Raw genomic sequence first — 21,725 nt, 5'->3', positions numbered from 1 at the left:
TTCAATAACAGTTTTTCAATCACATATTTCTTTGACTTCCTCATACCTCCCCTTCTTGTTCTCTAGTTCCCTTATTAATTCAGCAAATCCTAATCTCTTAACTTTCCTTTTAAAATGAAACCTTATTTTCCATTCAGCTTTTTTTTAAATTTAATAACATAAACCATTATAATCCCCATTATCTTTATCATAACAGCTAGTCCCCACCAAAGTTCAAACCAACATCTTTTCAAAATTCATTAATTTTATAATATTTCTGTAGATAATCCTTAAATTTCTTCCAATCTTCTTCTGCTGACTTTTCTCCCTGGTCGCGGATTCTGCCGGTCATTTCTGCCAGTCCCATACAGTCAATCAACTTCATCTGCCATTCTTCCAGAGTGGGTAGATCCTCAGTCTTCCAGTGCTTTGCTATAAGTATTCTTGCTGCCGTTGTAGCGTACATAAAGAAAATTCTGTCTTTCTTTGGTACCAAATGGCCGACTATGCCCAAGAGAAAAGCCTCTGGTTTTTTCAGGAAAGTATACTTAAGTATCTTTTTCATTTCATTATAAATCATTTCCCAGAAGGCCTTAATCTTTGGGCACGTCCACCATAGGTGAAAAAATGTACCTTCAACTTCCTTACATTTCCAACATTTATTATCGGGCAAGTGATATATTTTTGCAAGCTTGACTGGGGTTATGTACCACCTGTATATCATTTTCATAATATTCTCTCTTAAGGCATTACATGCCGTGAATTTCATACCTGTGGTCCATAACTGTTCCCAGTCAGCAAACATGATGTTATGTCCAAGATCTTGTGCCCATTTAATCATAGCTGACTTAACCGTTTCATCCTGTGTATTCCATTTCAGCAGCAAGTTATACATTTTTGACATGATTTTAGTTTTAGGTTCTAGCACTTCTGTTTCTAATTTAGATTTTTCCACCTGGAAGCCAAAAATTTCCTTTCTTTCAACAGAAAAAGAAAGATTTTTTTCAAACTCTAGTATGAGTATGGAAAAATCCAGTGAAGGTGAAGGGAAATCATCCAGAATAATACATATATTATATTGTTATGTAACAGTTTGAGTAAAAATCACCTGTAAAACATTGAAAATACTAGTCTATTATATGCACATTAATACTTTATATATAAAAATAGACACCCAGGGTTGAATTCAGTTAAGTCATTGCACTTGTAGAATGACTTCCACTTGTACAAGGGAACTTCTCCTCCCCAAATTTTGTTAGCATAAGAAGCCTTCTGATGAGGCAGGAGAAAGGAGGGACTCTAACTTCCAAATGTGTATCTATGTTACATGCATGCAGAGCAAATTGCATGTGTGTACAAATGGTTTTAGTTAACAGTGGTAAATCCTTAATGTGTGAAGCAGCTCTTGAATGAAAGTAATTTGCAAAATAACGCAAAACAGAGACAACCCCCCCTCCCCCGTGTATAGCAGAAGCAGCTGAGATTCAGAATCAGAAGGGAGAAAGGAAGTCTTACGGAAAGAATGGCATAAATTATAACAAACCTCAAATGCCACTCTCTACTTGCTGGTTTGGCAGAGAGTGAGAGGACAAATGTCAGGAAGAATGGGTGAGAGCCAAGTGCTATGGGAGGCCATAGAGGGAAAAGAGAAAAGCAGAAGGCAGGGGCCCAAGCATAGGGTGAACAGCAGGTCAGGGCAGAAAAGAGGGACTGCCAGAGCTTGAGAGTTTTAGCATGTGTTGAATTGGCATAAATGTCAATGATAGTTAGAAGAACAGTAGAAAAAGATAAAGAGTGAAGATAAATGGGAAATGGTGCGATAACTTATTGAAGCTAGGTTTTAACATAAAAAATCAAGACAAGATTTGTGTTTATGAGTACACAAGGCTGTTCCTTTGCTTGCATATGTGATGACATACTGCTTCGGTATATGTATTGTATATGTATTGTTGACAGAAAAGGTTGGTTACACACAAGTGCGAGACATGAAAATGTATTGGAAAATGAAGTGAAGATAGTTTGCTACGTGGATGGGAAATAAGGAACTCTTGTGTTTGTGGGCAGGATGGGAATAACAATGCATCTTCTTTTTCACACTGAAGGACTGTTTTTGCCTTTTGAGAGATTTGTATTTTGACCGGCTTTGCATCCGTTTACAATATTTATTCAGTCAAGTTTCAAAAGCTTTCATACCTGGAACAGTCTAATGTTGTTCCTTCCAGACATTTTGGACTCCCATCATTGCGGCTATTGGCCACGCTAGCTGAGGCTGATGGGACTTGTAGTCCAAAAGATCTGGAGGGTTCCCCAGTAGGCTAAGCCTACTTTATACTATATGGGTTACAGCTAGGAAGCCCATTGATGAGCTGGGCTTCTGGACTCTGCCCAAAGAGAAAGGAGGACCCTCCACTCATCTTCTAGTTGGGGCTCTGGTGGTTTCTCCTTCATACCACACTCTCAAGGTACTTATCACAATCTCATTTGCAGACATGGAGATGTACCCACACAAATATGTATACTAAAACACCTTTCAGGCACTCTGCTCCAAAAATTATTGCATGGAGGGAGGGAGAGCAGAATCACATCCCTGTCTGCAATGTCTTTCATGCACAGGAAAGTAAAGGTCAGAAGAAGGGACCATGCTCTGTACATGTAAGTGCTTCTGTAATTTAGAGGCCTCGTTGTGCAGAGTTCTATATCAAATAGACTATCCTCTTCAAACCTCTCACTCTGTCCACATACATACACATAGATGAAGGGGCTGGGTAGGATATGAGGCAAGCTGGCATGATGATGTGCGCTCTCTCTCTCTCTTCCCAAGAGAGCTAAGAGAGCTGCAATTCCTAGCATCCTAACAAACTGCAGTTCCCAGGATTCCTTTAAAAGGACTCACATGGAGAAGAACGGAAGAAGGCAAATTATTTTTACATTTTGTGATTTATTCACATGCTTCTTGGGAAAATGGTATACTGTTATATATTCTCATACTGTCTGCCTCTCACCTTTTATACTTTACCTGTGACACATGTTACCAGTACAGTTCCTCCTGTTATTCTTCCTTGATCTTTGGACCAACTGTATCAATGTGATTGAGGTAACAACAAATGCAAGCAAGGGCAAATAAGGTTTCAGATGTGCACCCATCTTTTCTTATGTTGCTTTTTCGGCTGCTTTTGTTCTTCAAACTGATGCCCAACTATTTATAGCTCTCTGCCCCCATAAATTTGATCCATGGTGCTGAATGGTTTGTGTCAAATGCTCTTGGGGCGGGGGGAATCCAGGGGGTAGTAGCCATGTTAGCTTATTGTAGTAAAAACGACACAGTGGTCCACATGAACTTTTGGCATAGTAAATTTGTTAGCAAAAACAACAATATTGTGGCATTTTAAGCACTCTGCTACCTTTACATTGCTCTGCTTTTTTGTCTGTAGCGGCAATATGCCTTGTGTGGCATACTGCATATTGCCTGTAAAATTGGTGTGTTGAATTTTATATGGTAGCTATCAGTGACTACTAGCCACAATGACTATGGCTTATTTCCACTGTGGGCAGCAATAGGCTTCTGAATACCAGTTGCCAGGAATCACAAGTTGCTTTGCTTTTGGGCTTCCTAGGGGCATGTGGTTGCCCCCTGGGAGAATGATGCTGGACTAGATGGGCTTTTTTCATCTTTATATGAATTACTTGTATTAATACAAAGGACAGCTGTGCTCATACACATTTTTAATGCCTTCTACAGAACTGCGCACGCAAGGGCTAAAGCTGATGCTGCAGATCAAGCCAGCCAATCTGCTCGTCAGGAGTGTGACATCGCCAGAGCAGTTGCCAGAGAACTTTCCCCGGGTTTCTACCAGCCAGGTAACATGGGAATTGAGTGAGTTTGCAGGCGAATGATCTTTTCTGCATCATTTTAAACAGATGGATGGGGGGGCAGGGAGAAAACAACCCAAAATTCCCATTGTACCAGTTGATTTTTGTTGCACAAGCAAGTGGACATTATGTCACAGCTTCCACAACGTTGCAATGCTCTGGGTTTTGTGATTTGCAGAAGGCATGAGGATTTACAGAAATAAGCATATTAAGGCACTGCTCAACAATCCCTGCAAAAGTGATGCTGCAATAGATACAAAATATAACAATTTCTTCAGTGGCCCACATACTGATCCCAGTGACATGGCAGGAGGCTCTTTAACCAGCAGGAGTGAATCAAAGATTTGTGTCATGAAAACTGGAACATGGCTTAAAGAAATACAGTACCATGATAAAAAATGTTCTTATCCATGTCTTCCCCTGAAAATGAAAGAGTGGCTTAATAGTTCCATTTCAAAGGCTAACATGGAAAGGAAAGAAATGACATGTTCTACAGAATATCTGCCTGAAAGGTTCATGTGACCTTTAGCATATATTCTTGGGTCCTGATTCATATTCAGCTCCTTAATCCAGATATTAAGCAAGATACTTACCATGTCCTCAGAGGACTGTTCTGTCTAAGTCTATGCATGTTTGAGGTGTTGCATTATCTGAAAGAGAACAAGCTAATACAGTGTAAGGTTTCCATATCTGTTCCATCATGAAATCGTTTTTAAAAGGACATTACTTTGGACCCATACTATTGAGCAATATCATCTTCATACTAGGGTAATGCAGCATGAGGCTGAGAGATAGTTTGTCTAAGGCCAGTGAGTTTATAACTGACCTGAGACTTGAACTGGAGCCCTCATTCCGAATGCTACACCAGCTGCCTGAATGTATATCGGCATTTCTACACAAGAAGATATGTGAGCCTGTAGTAATGCCACTGTAAAGCTCTTGTAATTTAAAGCCCTTGCTATGTTACTTATTTATAGATAGGTGCTTACTTTCTTCATGTTAGAAGTTTGAAATATGTTTTCACCTTTTCTAGAGCCAGCTAAGATCCACTCTGATATAATAATATGTAGCTTAAAACATTTCTGATGTAACATTAGCATAAATGATGTCGCCTGTTTAACATTCTTATTTACCAAAAACAAAAACAAAACACCCAGCCTTAAGTACCTGGCAAATAAAAAAGTTTTTAAAAATTGGAATTTTAAATGTTTCAGAAGAAAGAAAAGAATTTCAAAGTTGTTATCCACAGATAACCATTTCCCAGTTGTTTCTGTTTCCTAAGTCAGTTAGATTGTAATAGCTCCAAAGCTTGCTGATAGGTGCTACAAAAATTCAGTGATGCATCAGATAGCCTCAGTCCTCCCTGCCAGTCATAGACCTTAGGACAAAACTAGATGAGACAGTGGAAATGTGTGAGCATATGCTGACAAATTGGTGCTATGGGAGTGAAGCTGCTAGAAGGAATAGTAGATTTGATCATGGAACCTTGCCATATTGCCTAGTTTAGACCTTAGGCAGCTGAATGCTAATAAGCTAGAGCTAGAAGCCAGAACGTACATCTTCCATGTAGGTAAGCATAGTCCAAGCCTTCATATTTTTTTCCAAGTCAGGGGGACGCAGTAGGTTTGCTGGATGGATTGAGCTGCCCTGAAGCTTAAATACACATCACACCTCACCCATCAACCTGCTCTTCATTTGTGACATCAGCACAAAAATCTGACAGTTCCCATTTCTAGCCATGGCAGCTCTCTGCACTTCCTGACTGTAGCTAGGCAACAGTCTCTTGTTGTGTCAAATTGTCCTGAAAGACAATATTGTGGGGAAATGTAATTTTACCCTTTTCTTGACTAGAAATGCTTAGCATGAAAAGCAAGCAATCTGTCCTTTAATGAGTACCACATCTGCACATAGGAACTCCACAAGACTGTGGGGTTTTTTATGGAAAGAAAAGAAACTGAAGACAGCTAGCATCTTGCCTTATTTGAGCGTCTTTTTTCCCTTGAATGCAAGTGAGCGCAATCCACTTAAAGAGTCCATATATACTGAAATTAAAACAGTCTCCCCAGTTTTCAAAGTACCAACATCAGTTAGCTCATTGGCTGAAAATATTACCTATGAAACAAATGTGTCAGTTCTTACACTAAAACTGTGTCAGTTCTTACACTAAAACTGAATATAAGGAATCTCTGCCAGATATTATAAGTAAAAAAAATTTATTGGTCTAATTTTTACAGCTATCTTATGCCATCCTTGCAGTAGTTTGTCATATTTTTACTGTTGTAATCCTTTTACTGAATGTCAGAAAATGTTGCATAACTAAAGTGAGCAAGAGGGAGTTACTTATTTTTTTTACTCAGCTATTTGAATCATTAGAAAAAATATATAAACTTCATACGTGCTATGTGATAATAAATATACAGGCACATCAGGTGTATTCTAGGGGCAAGATGTGGAATCGACACAGTAGCAAAGAGCTCACTGAGTTGTCACAGTAAGCTAGCTAGGATTGCCATATTTCAAGAAGTGAAAATCTGTTGACCTTTACGTAGGAGAAAATCCCGGATGAAACGCCACTTTTTGGAAATTCCCCCCAGATGTCACTTCCGCCACTGAAATCCCACTAATGTCCAGGGAAATCCGAACATATGACAACACTAAGCTAGCCATAAAAATGTCAGTGCATGTGAACTAAATGTGGGGAGGAGTGACTGCACACAAAGGTTTTGCAGTTCAATCCTCAGCACAGTGTCGCTATCAGTCAGTACTGAGACAATACTAAGCTACATGGGCCAACCGTGTTTTGATGCAAAGTCCTATTCTCCAATGGTTTGTGTACATTGAGGCTCCTAATGTCTCACTGTCCTTTAACACACAATGCCATGGGCATGTTCAGTTTCTTGAAAATGCTGTCTGATAATTGCATTCACAAAATACGTCTCTCCGGCTTCTCATGAAAAATAATGTGCCCTTTGAAAGAGTGCAGTTTTAAACAACATCAATTCTCTTCTTGGATTCTGAGCCTTTCAAGGAACAGCGCATTCTAGTTTTCTTTAGTCTTTTCTATGAAACTCTGGAGGCAAGTTGTGTGTTTTTTCAAAAGCTACATCTCTAGGGAAAGCATTAAGCATCGTAACACGCAATTGAAAACAAGTTGCAAGCACTTTTCTATCCTTTCTTATACTGGCCCTTTAAAATGCTCAGGAGATGAGTAATTAGAGGCTTCTGCATGGAGTATTGCCAGACACATTCATTGTCTTTATTATAAATATATATTTATAGCTGCCATAAATATTTGTCCTAACTAGGAACCTTGCTTACAAACTCTGTCTGTGAAGAGGGTTTTCGTGTTATATTAATTTGTTTTAAGAACACCATTTTAATTGTGATTCCCAGAATTTTCCTTTGCATAGTTAGGATTTATTTCTGTATTTGTTTTTCTCAATATGCTTTTAGGTTATGTGATGAGACAGAGCTGGTATACAGTTATAGTGCCTTTGCATTCTCTCAGCATTCTTTCCTGTTTATGGGAATTATCTCCCCAAGAAGCCTGTCTGGCACCTACAATAATGTATTTTTGGCACCGAAAGGTGATTTTTCATTTTAGCAGGCCTTTTTTATTTGATGAGCAACTCTTCTGCTGCAGTAGTTTTTAATCTGTTGTTTTATTGATGTTGTTGTGTGTTCATTGGGGGGAGGGGTGAACTCTATGAAAATAATCACTGAGGAGTGATATATAAACATATGAAAATGTAACCTAACCTTGAGGACCAGGTCATTGTGGCCATAGCTCAGGGGTAGAGCACATGCTTTGTTTGCAGCAGGTTTAAGATTCAATCCTCAGCCTCTCCAGGTAGGAATGAGAGTGTCTCCTTCCTGAATCCCCCTGGAGAACTGCTGCCAGTCAGTGTTGACAGTACTGGGCTAGATGGACCTGGGAGTCTGACTCAGTATAAGGCAGCCTCCAATTTCCTATGACTAATGAATGTAAACAAATAAATATTAAATGAAACACTGAGAATTTCATTCATGGTATGTCCCACAGAGGATCCTAAGGTCCATGAATAATAACAGCTTAAAGGTCCCGGGCCCTAAGGAAGCCAGACTATCCTCCACCAGGGCCAGGGCTTTTTCAGTGATGGCTCTGACCTATGTTCCACAACTGTTGAATTTCAGGGCTGTGTGCTGGAAATTATTATACTGTTCATAAGTCTTTAGGTCTAGAGACTAATTCTGCAGCTTTCCCTTCTAAAATTATGCTGGTTGTTTAAGATAGGGCTTCTAGAAACTTTAGAAGAATCAGGCTATGGTAGATGCATAGGAAATGAAAAAAATGATTTTTTGTTGTTGTTTATTGAGAATGCATGGCAGAATTTGTATTTGTTTAAAAACCAAAATAAAAATGTGTTTAAAAAAAATGCATGGCAGACATATGTAGCAAAAGGTTGATATAAAAATTGAAATTCGATTGTGGTTTTCACCAACCGTCAGTGATGATAAGACGAAAAGCCCAAAGAGGGATAGAGAAGTACAAATGGTACTAGTAAAGTCTCCTTTGGAGAAAGGGTTCACTTAGGTCCCTTTTCTTGCAAGCCGGTGGTAGAAAATTGGAGTAAATGTTGCTCAATCTGAGTTAAAACTGCCAAAAAGCAAAAGAGAAAGAGATAATAATCAAATGGAAGGAAGAAACTTGATCAAGCGTAATACTGTGAAACAAACTTAGAGGTGATAGGAGTCAGCAAATTAGATGAGAGACGTGATCCTACGCCCATTGAAGTGAACTGGCAAACACTGCAGGCTCAGCCCATGTATTTGAAATGTGATACAGCCACAAAAGTGCTAATGCTATTTTAGGCTGTGTATGCAAACGCAAGACATGGAGAAGCAAGGTGATAGCCCTCTTCTTTGCCTGCATCTACTGGCTCTGCATGGGTTACTTGGTACTTCAGTACTGGAAAGATGCAGACAAGAAGGAAATTCAAATAAATAGTAGTAATGCCAGAAATGAAGCTGCTTGACCCTGGAAGCTACTTCGGGAAGAACTGACTTTGAAACCTGCACATGTTACCATAAACAATGCTTTCAAGTGGTGAAAACTTGCAGTGTAAAAACACTGGGCATTTTGCCACAGTTCTGTTTCAGGTTGCCCTCAACTCACTCTCCTGTTTTAATTTTGGTATACATGGGCTTACTTTTTGAAATCAGGATGTAGAAAAGAAAGTGTCATATCAGAACTTGTGTCCACATTTCTTTTTCTGGGGTGGAAATGGGAGCAGAGTCCTGGGTTTCTCTGATGTCTTGCTCACTGATTTGATTTCAAAATGCAATTTCTGATGAAACGTTTCCAAGTTGTTGACAGAGAACACAAAACAAGGAAGCAGCAGCATTTGAAAACTGCATCTGTAAATACAGTACTAATGAAAGCTTTTCCTATGTTTTAGCTTAAAGAAGGGCATAAAAAGAAAACCACTAGCATTTATGATTTTATTTCTTCAAAAAAAATTGTAAAAGCGATTAATCCAAAAGAAAAATATCCCACAACATCAAAAGAGAGTAAAAACTATAAGTCTGTTAGATGGAAAATGTTATTGATCTCCTTATTTTTGTTTCAGTAGCTTGATACAAGTGCTCAAGTTTAATTGCTTTTGTCACTATTAAATTTAGGTCCTGATTATATCAAGCAGCGATTTCAAGAAGGTGCAGATGTTAAGGAAAACCCTGAAGAAAAAGCTCAGGAAAAAGCACCTACACCAAAAGAATCTCCTCACTTTTATCGAAAAGGCACTACACCTCCTGGGACCCCGGAAGAGAGCCCAAGGCAAAGCCCCCTCCCCTCTGCTGAGCCTTCCCCTGCAAAACAAGGCAAAAAGCAAAACTCCTCCTCTGAGGTCAGACTAATCCAAGAAAAAAAGAATTTACCTAGTGAAAATGTGACACCTGTGGTCAACAAACCTCTTTATTCGAAAGCACCTGTGAAGGAGGATATGATGGTAAAGCCCCAGCCAAAGTTGTCACCCCGCAACAATCCTACCCACACAGAGAATGGGGAGTTGCATGATCATTACCATGGCTATTACGTGAAACCGAATCCAGCAAGGTACCCATTTGAGCTCGGGGAAGACGAGGACCATGCCAACCCATCATCTTCAGCACTTGCACTAGTAGCATCAGCTCAGAAGCCAAGCCCCAACAAATCTGGGATTCAGTTAGATGCCAAAGAATCATTAAAGAAGCCTGAATCTGTTGCACCAAAGAATCCCGCAAATAATGACTTCTATTCTTCAGTGGAGAGAGAAGTCAGTATGGTAGGTACTGGGCATTGAGAGTTCAAGTCTGGGCATAGGCCAGAAACCATGTAAGATATTTCTGTTTAGATGAGTCGCCCTCTGAGCGGCCAGGCATACTCAGTGTATTTGGTGGTATTTGCCTGCTATGTTTTCTGTTTTCAGTTTAGTTTACATCTCCATCAGAATTCTCTCACCTTCAAGGGTACAAATGAGAAGCAGTTAATTTGAAGCCTAACTAGAACCCTTTCTGGATTCCTGTTCTTTAGGACTGGACTCTGCAATCCTAACTGAGCATAAACCTTTTCCCCATGGAAATACGATATTAAAATACACTCCTCGCATTCAAGGTGCCCTATGCATTTAGTTCCTGCCAGCCTAGCAGTTCAAAAGCACGTCAAAGTGCAAGTAGATAAATAGGTACCGCTCCGGTGGGAAGGTAAACAGCGTTTCCATGCACTGCTCTGGTTTCACCAGAAGCGGCTTAGTCATGCTGGCCACATGACCCGGAAGCTGTCTGCGGACAAAATGCCAGCTCCCTTGGCCAGTAAAGTGAGATGAGCGCCACAACCCCAGAGTCGTCCATGACTGGACTTAACGGCCAGGGGTCCCTTTACCTTTATGGAAGTTGAAAAGGTACTCAGGATAAATCAGTTTCGCAGCAGGGACATTTATAAAATTAACAACATCAATCAGTTTGATCTCAGTGCTCACATTTTTCTCAACGTTCACATCAAATTAATATCTATGTAAAATATGCTCATAAAATATTTGGCAGGGATGAAAGCAAGCAGTGTGTACGGAATTCTCTCTTTCTTTCACCACACTTCAATAATACTGATAAAGTCAATGGTGACTCTTTCACTGAAAGGCTTTTACTTTTCATACACACATTAACCCTATTCAGGCACCCAAAAGCAACCCCACCACCACCATTTCTAAACCTAGTGAACTAGTAAGTATTTCTTTTTTCCTTTGCCACTACTGTGTCTGCAGTACTTAGGACTCACTGGAGGTCTGCCACCTGCGAATGTCCTAAAATCACTGAGTTACTTCTTCATATTACTAACATGTCCTTCAGACATTGCAGCAGCAGCACGAAAGCTCCTTACCCATGACTCCATCACACACTGCCACTAATGGGTCTGCCCATGTGCTGTAAGGCTTATCACTCACATGGGTTTGTCCCATGCAGTTGCCACCTGGTTAAAATTAATGGTGACAGCTGGATGGGAAGGATCTGTGTGTGGTTGACCCCACTCACATAGTGACAAGCTTTTGAATGCTTTGGCAGCAGTGTGGAATAAAGTCACAGATAAGAGGCTTCTTGAGATTTCACCTAAGGAAGGGCACCTAATGCAACATGGACTGCTGAACAAATACTAATTTTATTATCACTGATAAACATGGCCATATTGGCAATTCAACACCAGTTTTATGGGCAACGTGGGGAGGGAGGAATCTGCTTCACACTTTAAATTGGAATTACATTAGCTGGTGCTATGCCAGTGTTTCACTGGCATTGTTTGCATTCAGCACTGGGGATTGGCTTCATTTTACTAAATAGTTCTCTTTAACAGCAGATTGTGCTCATAAATCAAAACTAGAGATTGTTTCCCCATTCAAGATTTACTGGCTATCATTTTAGAGGTGTTATCCAGTGAAAACAACTTCTGTTTTCATGAGCAAAGATTCATTGGGTTTTTCACACACTCACACCCTTGCTGACTACCTTGGTTCATTCATACATTGCTATGTTTATGCTGTAAATGAGAACTTACCCATCAAAGATTATAAATTTCTTGTCTTTCACAGAACTGCTAAGGAAGCTTCTCATGTTATATTTTTATATGTACCCATCAAATATTTCACACCTTTAAAATACAACGTGTGAACTGGAGAAATGTATGTTTGTAAGCATGCATGGGTGCTTTAGAAAAGAATCTGAGATAGACTGTAGCTCCCTTACAGTGCATCCTTTTGTAGCCAACATGGGGTTTGTACTGTGCAACAATTGAAGAAACCTTTATTTCAGGATGTGAGAGAATAATCCAAAGGCTATATCAGAGATGATTGACTCCTTCACCTTCCTGAAATTTTGGATTAACTTTTTGAATGTGCAAAGAAATCTGTGGCTAAAGCGAGTTCAGGAGTTGTCATCCTAGGACGGCAGATCGTGTAAAACTGGTTTTCAGGGCACAGTAAAAAGACACCAAACCAAACTACAGCTAATATTTAGAAGCATAAGAGGGAAAGGAAAAGAGAAATATTAACTTGATGGTCATTTCACAGATGATCGTTTTCTTACATGTAAGTTGCCTCACAAGGGCTTTGCCCTAAAAGGCAGTCTAGAAATATTTAAAATAATTTGCTGCAACATTTGTGTAGATAAAAAATACACATAAATACAGAAGTGATACCAGTTTAACATGATGGTGGTGAAATGTGGCCTTAGTTACTGAGTTAGCAAAAACATTGACAGTTCTTCTGCTCTTTGAGTTCTGTTCCAGAGAGTCTCCCAAATATCCAGATAAGGATGCAATTGATTCTTTGTCAAGTGAATGAATTTCCTTGATTGTTGGTTTGGATTTTGCCAAGTGAAACACCTGTCCTCCACCAATATAGGGACCGACACTGTGTGTTTTTGATTCCACACGCACACACAACCCACCACAGCCCAAAGGGTGTGCTTATGATTACCCCTTCAACCCACTCACACACTTTGCCCAGAAATATATATATATATAATGACGCAGATTGTATTTCTACAATGATTAATAATGAAAAAACAATAAGTATAAACAGGATGATAGAAAATTTAACAGTTTATTATAATGTTATAGTAAAGTAATAATATTATTACAAAAAAATGTGCATCAGGCTTATATTTTAATGTTCACAAAATGCAAGAAAATCTCATTTTTGGTTACTAGTTATTATAGATTCACATGAAGCTGTAAGACGATGACTGTTCCTTCTGTATGCAGTTTTGCTGTGTCACAGAGGGCAAAAAAATGAAAGTCTAAAAATAAAACAATTATTGGTGGTTAATGAGTAACATTAGCACCTCGGTGAGACAGAAGTTAAAATGAATACACATTTTAGCAGTACCCAGTTAAGTTAAAATGTTGATGATGGTAGCTGACTGAATTATATTGGAATAAATGTCATCATATTAAAAAAAAAAAAATCAAGAACAAAAACAAGTATCAGGGAACTCTGCGGAAAGTCACTGTCAGCCAAACCACTTCAGAGAGAATGGGCAAGTGGACTTTTAGCAAATTCCACTACCATCCCTTCGTCCAGAGCACAGTTGCGGGTGGGGGAGGCTGCCGAGAACATTAAGGGAAAGGTTAGTGCCATTATGCAAGAAGGGTATTCTGCTCTTCCACGGACGCCATTGGATACAATTGAATGTGTGCTACAAATGAGGTAGCTCAGTTTGCTTTTTACTTATTTCAAAGCAAGAGATAACCTCTCTGTCCTCAGCATATCTCCTGTGTAGCTTCCAGTTATTTTGAGCCTCAAAAGTATTTCCAAAATGATTTGTGTGCTACCAAGGTCTAGTTGGCACAGAAGTTTTGTATAATGTTGCTTGCCGATTTTCCTTTTGTCTTCAGTACTATTTCAACCCTTGGGGGGCGGGGGGAATTACCTTCCTTATTCTACCTCTTCTCCCAGCCTTTTCAGAAACAGAGAACCTCCAGTGAATCATTCCGCAGAAATGAGAACCGCAAAGCTATTGGAGATACTATCTGATGAGGTTTGACAGCTTAATCAGAAGTGCTAGAAAATGTTTTGAATAAGTCTTGGAGTACTGAAATGATTTTTTGTTTATATGACAATATATTGGTAAACTACTACGTAAGTTTATAAGGGATACACAGATTCTAAAACAAAAAAATTAGAACTATGTGAATAAATCACATCACTAGGTTACGGGGCTACCTTCTATCAAGCCAAGCAGCTGGTCTATGCAGCCCAATACTGTCCACTTTCATAGGTAGAGGCTTTTCAAGTTTGGAGCCGGATATCTTTCTCGTCCTGGTACATGATGTTCTTTTAGCCAAAGAAAACAGAGACTGGCCATGGGATCAATGAGCAACAGCCCTCCCCTTCCCCGTGCTCCATAAATAGGGGAAACCTGCATGAAAAATAAGAACTGCTATTAGTTATAATAGTAGACTAATCAGAAACTAACATTAGCTTTTTATAGTTGATCGTCTTTTTCTTTTAATATGCTGCCTCCTAACAGTGAGCCAATATGTCACTGTATTATACCGCGATGTGCTTTGTTTTTTTGTTTTTGCTTTTAATTACTTCTTCATTTTACATGCTTCCCTTTTTTTATGCCTTAAGCTTACTGTTATATAAGAGTTGTACGGACAATTCCGGGCATGCATAACGCTTTTCTGTTACAGCTTCTTTCTAACACCTGTTCAAATCAGTCATGGAAAGCAGAGACTAATTTTGCCTTTTTCTATTTTAAGCCCTTGTAGAAAGCTGTGAGGCCTTATTTATGGCGCTTCACCCTAAAGCATTTTGAAGTCTCACTATTAATGTTTTAAAAGCCAGAAATAAGAGTCACATTTTTAATTCCATGGGTGGAGCAAAGTTCTCTGCAGTTTCTTTGATCAATCCAAAATGCCTAAGCAATTTAGAGCGGGGTTTTTGGCATTGCTCAAAGTTCCCCGTCCCATTCTCTCATTCTCATTCTCACTCCTTGAAACTCTCCATTTATCTTTCTTCATAATCCAGTAAAGCATAACCTTTTTATTTGAGCTTAATCCATAAATTTAGTTCCATGGTAACATTTAAAGCTGCATTCACATGGTAGTTAATTTCATTTTCCTAACTGTTGATTTCCATATTACATTTGAGCTTTCACATGATACTTCTGGAATTCTAGTGGAATATAGTGCAAGTTTAGGATCATTTGGCTGTTAATTGGCTCCAGATATAATGCATTTGTAGCCCCATTAACCCAGAAAATCACAGGCATAAAGTGACAAAATTTTGGGTAGCATACTGTCATATATCACTTCCCTGCTGTTTTTATGGATAAGTCGTGAGGGAACAGAAGCATACATGATATTTATACATACATACATACATACATACATACATACCCCGCCCATCTGGCTGGGTTTCCGCAGCCACTCTGGGCGGCTTCTAACAAAATATTAAAAATACAATTAAAACATCAAACATTAAAAACTTCCCTAAACAGGTGCAGAAAGAGTGGAAGAGTTGTGAAGTTGTCTCCAATGGTGTTTGTTGCTGTGCCACACCACACCCACTGCTGTGAATGGAATTTAGCTTGCCGTGCCAGTATATTGGTCAAAAAGCCGCAGTTCCATAACGCAACAGCTACTGCGGCGTGAAAGGAATGTTAGAAAAAGAGAAAGTGCTAGTCAGGAAAACTAATTCAATATCCCCCAAATCTGAATGCACCCTAATAATGCTGGGATCATATTGGGATTGAAATGTGCCTTTGAAGGTTGCTCTGAGATTATGCATATGGCGCAGTAGAGGCTGCTCTCCTCAGTTTAGAGCTGAGGTATTAACTGCCACAGCTGTAATGTGTGGCATCATCCCAAACGCAGCCTGTTGTGGTGAGATTCTGGGCCACCATCAGCCACCTTCCGGAACGGGTAGTTAGTGGTATGGGAGTTTTTCATGTTAGGCCCCAGATCAATGTGCTACGCATTGCAGGCACAAAAGACTAACTCATCCTAAGGATGCCATTTCCAGTACCTTCTACATAATGCGCTGCTCCAGCTGTTTGAAAGGTGGAGGAACAGCACTTCTTCATGATCCACTTGAGGAGATTAGGATAATAGATGACTATATGCTCCTTTTTTGTGTTAAAGGAAAACCCACATATTTTAAATTGTGAGAAGTCAAGAAGAAATACATTTTTTAAAAAAAGAAGCAATTTTATACCTTTTCATGGGCCAAGCATGACCTGCTTATAATAATCTTTTCACTTTCACTGAAACCATTAAAATGATGTCTATATTTCAGGCAGAGGTGATGGTTAAGTTGGTTGTGCTTTCTTACCATTTTTACGTCTATTAACGGCAAAACATCTCAAAGTGAAATGTTCCTCTGCAGAGGATTTGTATAATCTGGCTCAGATGAGGGAGGGGAGAATGTGTGACTGACATTGCAAGGGCTAACATTTCAGTATAGTTCTTTTGCTAATCTTTGTTTGCTTTTGCAAATGTCAGCGAATTTTGTTTTGTTTTTTCCACTTGCCACGAAGGCAGAAAAACCTTCCTTCAAAATATATTATTTATAATATTTGTTTAGCAAATAGATATCAAGGTGAAATGGGGTTGAAGCCTTCCACTTTTTTTTTTCAATCTTCACCTGCACTTCTAAGAACCTATGCATTGTTTGAAGCCCTTAGTGTTGCTCTGTTTTCCACTGCATAACTAGACTTCTAGGAAGAAAACTGCTCAATCCATATGATAATCACACTTTTATTTACTTTCTCCTATTTTAGAAGATGTTACATAGTTGGGTGTCTCAAGAAATCACACTAAAGATGTGTTGAATCAGGAACAAAATTTACTGCTTTCAAAATAACATTTCAAGAGGGCAAGAGGGTACAAAGAAGAAAGAGTCACATCTTGTGTTTTTGCTATTATGACAAAATTTAGAAGCAGCATAATGTTCAAGGTTACAATTTCATTATCTTGTTTTTTGTGAATGTAATCAAACTCCATTTTATTTCACTTTCAGGGTCCTAATTCAATCATGATTGTCCTGGTAATGCTGTTGAATATTGGTTTAGCCATTCTTTTTGTCCATTTTCTAACTTGATTGGAATTAGGAAAGGTAAGAATGGTCTCATGTTTCACCTGAAATTCTCTCCTCCCCCCCAAATCTCAGTTCTAATCCTTCCCATTTCAAATGACAAAGCTTTACTATTTGCAAAGTTTAATGTTATTGGCACTTTAATTTTAGCTATGCCTGAATGTGATTCAACATAGTTACTTAATGATATAACTGTTTTGATCCTTCAGTGAAGTCATGACAACTAGTGGCGTAAGCCCACAATTCTCGGCAGTTGTGTCATCAGCCTTTTAAATGGCACGAGTCATGTTCAGACACAGGGAAGGAGGCATGGAATTAGGATGGGACACAAGAGAGATGAAACTTGGAAAACTCAGCCAGGGGCCTGAGCAGCAGTTCCTCTGCTGAGGATTTGTGGCTTTGAGGTCCTCTGAAAGCTGAAGCAAGCAAGCAAGGTGGAAAAAAAAAACCCTCACACACGAGCGTGCACACACACAAGCTTGCGTTGGTTACTCCATCTGTTCCAGCAAAGAGTGTGACTAAACTGGAAATGTACAGAGCTGCACTTTTGATGATGGAAGCTAACAGCTGCCTTACTATTTTGCCGTCTGATGTTTTTGGTGGGGGAGATGGGAAAAGCGACTGCCAGAGGAATGTGGTCAGAGGATTCTGTTGCTGTGGAAGCGATTCCAGTATTCACTCCTATCTCATTAGAAGAAATAGTTAGCAGCATCACTCACCAGTCTTATTCCATTACCTGCTGCTTTTAAAATCTCCTTGCAGTTTTCTGGGAGATTGTGTTTCATTTGCTCATGCATGATTCTGTTAATTTACTATTTATTTAAAATCATTGTACAGCCATAATGTAATAATGTAGACCAGCCTGGAAAACTTCAGTAGTTTTCACCTGCTTCAGAAAAACAAAGCCTGTAGAATATGTGCAGTATAGATATTTTCTTAGAAGGCTCAGTTTCTTCACAATTTTTTTTTTTTACCTAAACTGGTAAAATCATCTTCCTCGAAGGCTTAGCAGGCAATATGTAACAGTGTTTTAAGCCATCATTTATATCTTCCTAGTGACAGTGGCAAGCAGAATTTTTTTTTATGCTGTGAAATTTATCGGGATGTATCGGCGTACTGGATGAGCAAGGTAGAATATTTTGATAAGTGTGCCACTCAGCAGTTTGGATCTTAACTCAATATTGCAAAATTTTGCTGGCATTTACAGTCTTGCCTGATTGCACAATAGAAACTGTTCATTAACATAATAAATAATTATTTTTAAAGGTCAGGCTTCATGTTGAATACATTCAGGTAGAGCATTTAAGTCTGTTAACAATGACTGATTATCAGTTTGATGCCTTTTAATGTTGTTAAAATGAGTCTGTAATCTTACCTCAGCCAGTTAAAACTTAAGCCTCAAACTTTCATTTGGATTCTTTGTCTTAACTAGATTTACAGTCCTGTGTTTGATGATGTGATCCATTTTCCCCCCTCCCTGCTGTAGTTACTGTATTCCATATTACTCAAAAGCATGCTTGTTTACTTATAGGAAAATTGTATGTGGAGTGGTCATTTTGAAAGTCATCATTTTAATTAGAAATAAAAAGTAAAGGGTTTGGGTTTGGGTTTATCTGAGAGAAAAGAATACTTTACAGGAGTTTTATCCTATTTGTAAATTATAATTATAATTATTTTTGATGTTACTATTATTATTTGCATGGTTTAATAGTGAGTTTTCTTCATAACTACATTAGCAATTGTAAGAGGCAACCCATAAAATGGAAATGAATAAGGGATGGTTTTTATAGCCTGGAACAGCTCAAAGCAGGGCAGTAATACAGTGGCATTTTTTGCAGAAGTGGGTTTGAGAATCCTGTGTTTTGACCAGTGTGGAAATCACGAAGAAAGCAGAAAGGCAGCAAATGAAACGTTTAACAACTTGTGTTTGTATGTTTGTTAAGGAAGGAAAACTTGTTTTACTTTTAAATTTAGAAAACTACTTCTTAATTGAGATTCAGGTTTTTAAAATTGTAACAAGCCTTGATGTCCTGTATAAACACACTTTCTTATCTACAGTTCACCCCAGTTAAGTTATTGCTTAAAATAATTTTGTAACTGACATTTAAATTTTATTACATGTTTATTTAAAAAAGAACATGGCTTTTGAAAATGTTTATAAATTTAAGCATGCTATTTCCATTTATAAATATGTATGATTTATAAGCTTTTTTAAAAAACGAAGCTCCAATCAAAAATTGTTGGTATTTTTCTAAAATGTGCACAGCTGTATTTTACATAAAAGGCTATTTATAGATGGTTGTATACTGTACACTACATTTTGGACAGCTCATTGATCTGCCAATGTACTTAATGATATGTCACTTTGTCTATTTAAAATTTCTTGCTGTGAATGAACTCTTTATCTAATGAGCTTCTTTATTTATAATTCTGGAACCCAAAATGGATAATGTACAGTTTTCTTAACTGTATTTGCTCTAATAAAAAGAAATTGTTACTAATGTGTATATGGGTCTTCTCTTTATATATATTTGAAAGCCTGTGGTCCCCCCCCCCAACTTAACAAATGTGAAATTGATTAGCAAACGATATGTATCATTTACAAATGAAAATCTCTTGTCTTACCTGCCGTGCTTTCTCATACAGATTAAATGCTTTATATAGTTTCCAGTTCAATGGTATGAATAATGCTTCTTTAAAGTGAATGAGTGAAAGGCCAGAGTTAACATTATAAAATTGTTCATTTATTAAATGCAAAGCACCCCACAGCCCTCATTTCAGAGGCATTATGTGGGCTCAAACCAAGTAGCATAGTAACTCACCAAAATTACTCATCCTAGCTATATCTTTACCTTATGAGCACATGTAAAGTTACAGATCACATCATAAACTATAGAAAACTTCCTTTAATTCAATGTCATTTTCTTAAAAGTGCCATTGGAGTTATTTCTATAGAATAACCCCTTTCTAATCTATATTTCCATTTCTTATCTAGAGGCACAAAAAGAGTGAGAGCATTACAGTAAGCCATATAATTGTTAAAAGCACGCTAGTCAAACGTTCTATTTGGCTATAGTACTCATGGCTGTAATGAAATTTCAGGTCTTTCCAGCATGCGTTTGGAATGAAATGCAGTCCTAATACTGTGAATATATCAGTTTACAAGGAGATTCAACCAGTGACAAGCAAAGGATTTACCTTGCCTGAAATACAATTATGCCAAATTTGTTTTACAATTATAAACCCTTTTATGTTTTATTAAGCTTCTCAATATCCACTGGGTGTTTGAAACAGAAATTGCTAATATGTCCTATTTAAATTGTGTTAAATGGTGAGTTTGCCCCAGTAACACTCTTGTCATGCTGAGAAAATGAAAAGTTTTCTTACTTATTTAATTAGGTAATTTTCATGCCTGCTGACAAATTGCATAGATGCACCCTAGCTATCCAACAATATAAAAGCACAATCAAACAGGATTTGTCATTTTTTAAAAAGTATTCAAGCCAGTTTTCCCTTCACTCGAAACATTTGCTAACAGATGTTCTTCATTCCCATTCTTATTCTAGAGACAAAGAGGATGTTAAATCGGAGAACAAAATTATTGTGGTACTTGGAACAAAGTTGTAATTGAAACAGCTAATAATAATGCTGAAAACTGTCAAAAGCAGGCACGATCTTCAGCCTGCTTTACTGAATTGGCACTTGCAATATACATCACTATGAAGATATTTCTGTGTGCACATATATATGGCATGCATAAATGTGATTTGGGGGAAATGAGTGTATACAGTAGAAGATAATGAAGTTGTATAATGTCTGATTCTGATGGTAGCCTGAATTCATTGTAACCTGCCTGGAGGTTTCTTGTTGTACAGAAACATCTTAGGATGGGGGTGTAATTTGTGGAAGTGGTCACTGAATCCTTAATATATAGACTATATGAGAACAATGGTAACAAGTCACCAATTAGTGCAATGCATTCAACTAAAATAGATGGTGCAATGTAACTGAAATATACACAGAGGATTTTAGCATTCTGGGACTTCTGTTTTCAACAGTCTGTGAAATAGTGAATAACAAGCAACATGTTACAGGTAGTGTTTCAATTTCACAAGACTTTAACCCCTTTTCACTATATAATCAGTTTCTTAACAAGGTAAAACATTACTTGGAAACTAGGAGCATAGAAAGTTGCCATAATAAATCTTAGTCATTATTGTTTATACCAGCATTAGCCAGATGTCCAACTTCAGGTCCACTGATTCCTGTCTATTGGCCATGATGGCTGGGATTGATAGGAGTTGTAGTCCAACAACATATGAGGGCACTACATTAGTTTTGTCTACACTGACTGGTAGCAGTTCTCCGGGGTTTTAAGCAGGTGTCTCTCCCAGCCATGCTTGCAGAAGCCAGGGATTGAACCTAGGACCATGTAGCCTTCCCTTACAATCTTGTGCCAATATATTTCATGACGCAAAAAGAAAGTCAAATGTAATTTGGCTTGTGAACTATACTACACGATTTCCTTCTAGGATCAGAATGCAGAAGTACATACTGCTGAACATGGATCCTCTGGGAATTCTTGTCTTACTGTGACCTGATGGTGCAATCATTATTTTAGCACTTGATATATAGGCCCGCAATCTCCTGGGGGAAGAAGAAGCATGTGCTGCAAATTTCTCTTGCTGTTTATAAATTCCGCCTTCATACCTTGAGCTAGGTCACTGGAACTATAGGAAGTTACAGATTGTACTAAATGCCTCCTGATTA

The 21,725-nt window shown here is 38.3% G+C and overlaps 1 protein-coding gene across 3 annotated transcripts in view; it reads left to right on the top strand.

Annotated features, from left to right (window-relative positions):
- JPH1 (junctophilin 1) overlaps positions 1-19,456 on the top strand; it is a 60,938-nt gene extending 41,482 nt beyond the window's left edge. The window contains exons 3-7 of one of the 3 annotated variants that reach the window (XR_014550398.1): positions 3,719-3,837; positions 9,511-10,151; positions 13,812-13,893; positions 16,881-16,976; positions 17,165-19,456. Coding sequence is in view for 2 of the 3 variants with exons in the window: in XM_083623325.1 (XP_083479451.1) it covers positions 3,719-3,837; positions 9,511-10,151; positions 16,881-16,961 (841 nt within the window). In the remaining variant the exon portion in view is untranslated. The remainder of the gene's footprint in view (positions 1-3,718; positions 3,838-9,510; positions 10,152-13,811; positions 13,894-16,880; positions 16,977-17,164) is intronic. The other 2 variants (XM_083623325.1, XM_083623324.1) reach the window with 2 other exon arrangements.
- The last annotated feature ends 2,269 nt before the right edge of the window (positions 19,457-21,725 follow it).

Source organism: Podarcis filfolensis (genome assembly GCF_964270895.1).
Source record: "Podarcis filfolensis genome assembly, chromosome: 7".
NCBI lineage: Eukaryota > Metazoa > Chordata > Lepidosauria > Squamata > Lacertidae > Podarcis > Podarcis filfolensis.
Note: the sequence above shows the minus strand (reverse complement) of the source record. Positions and strands in the feature narration are given on the sequence as shown.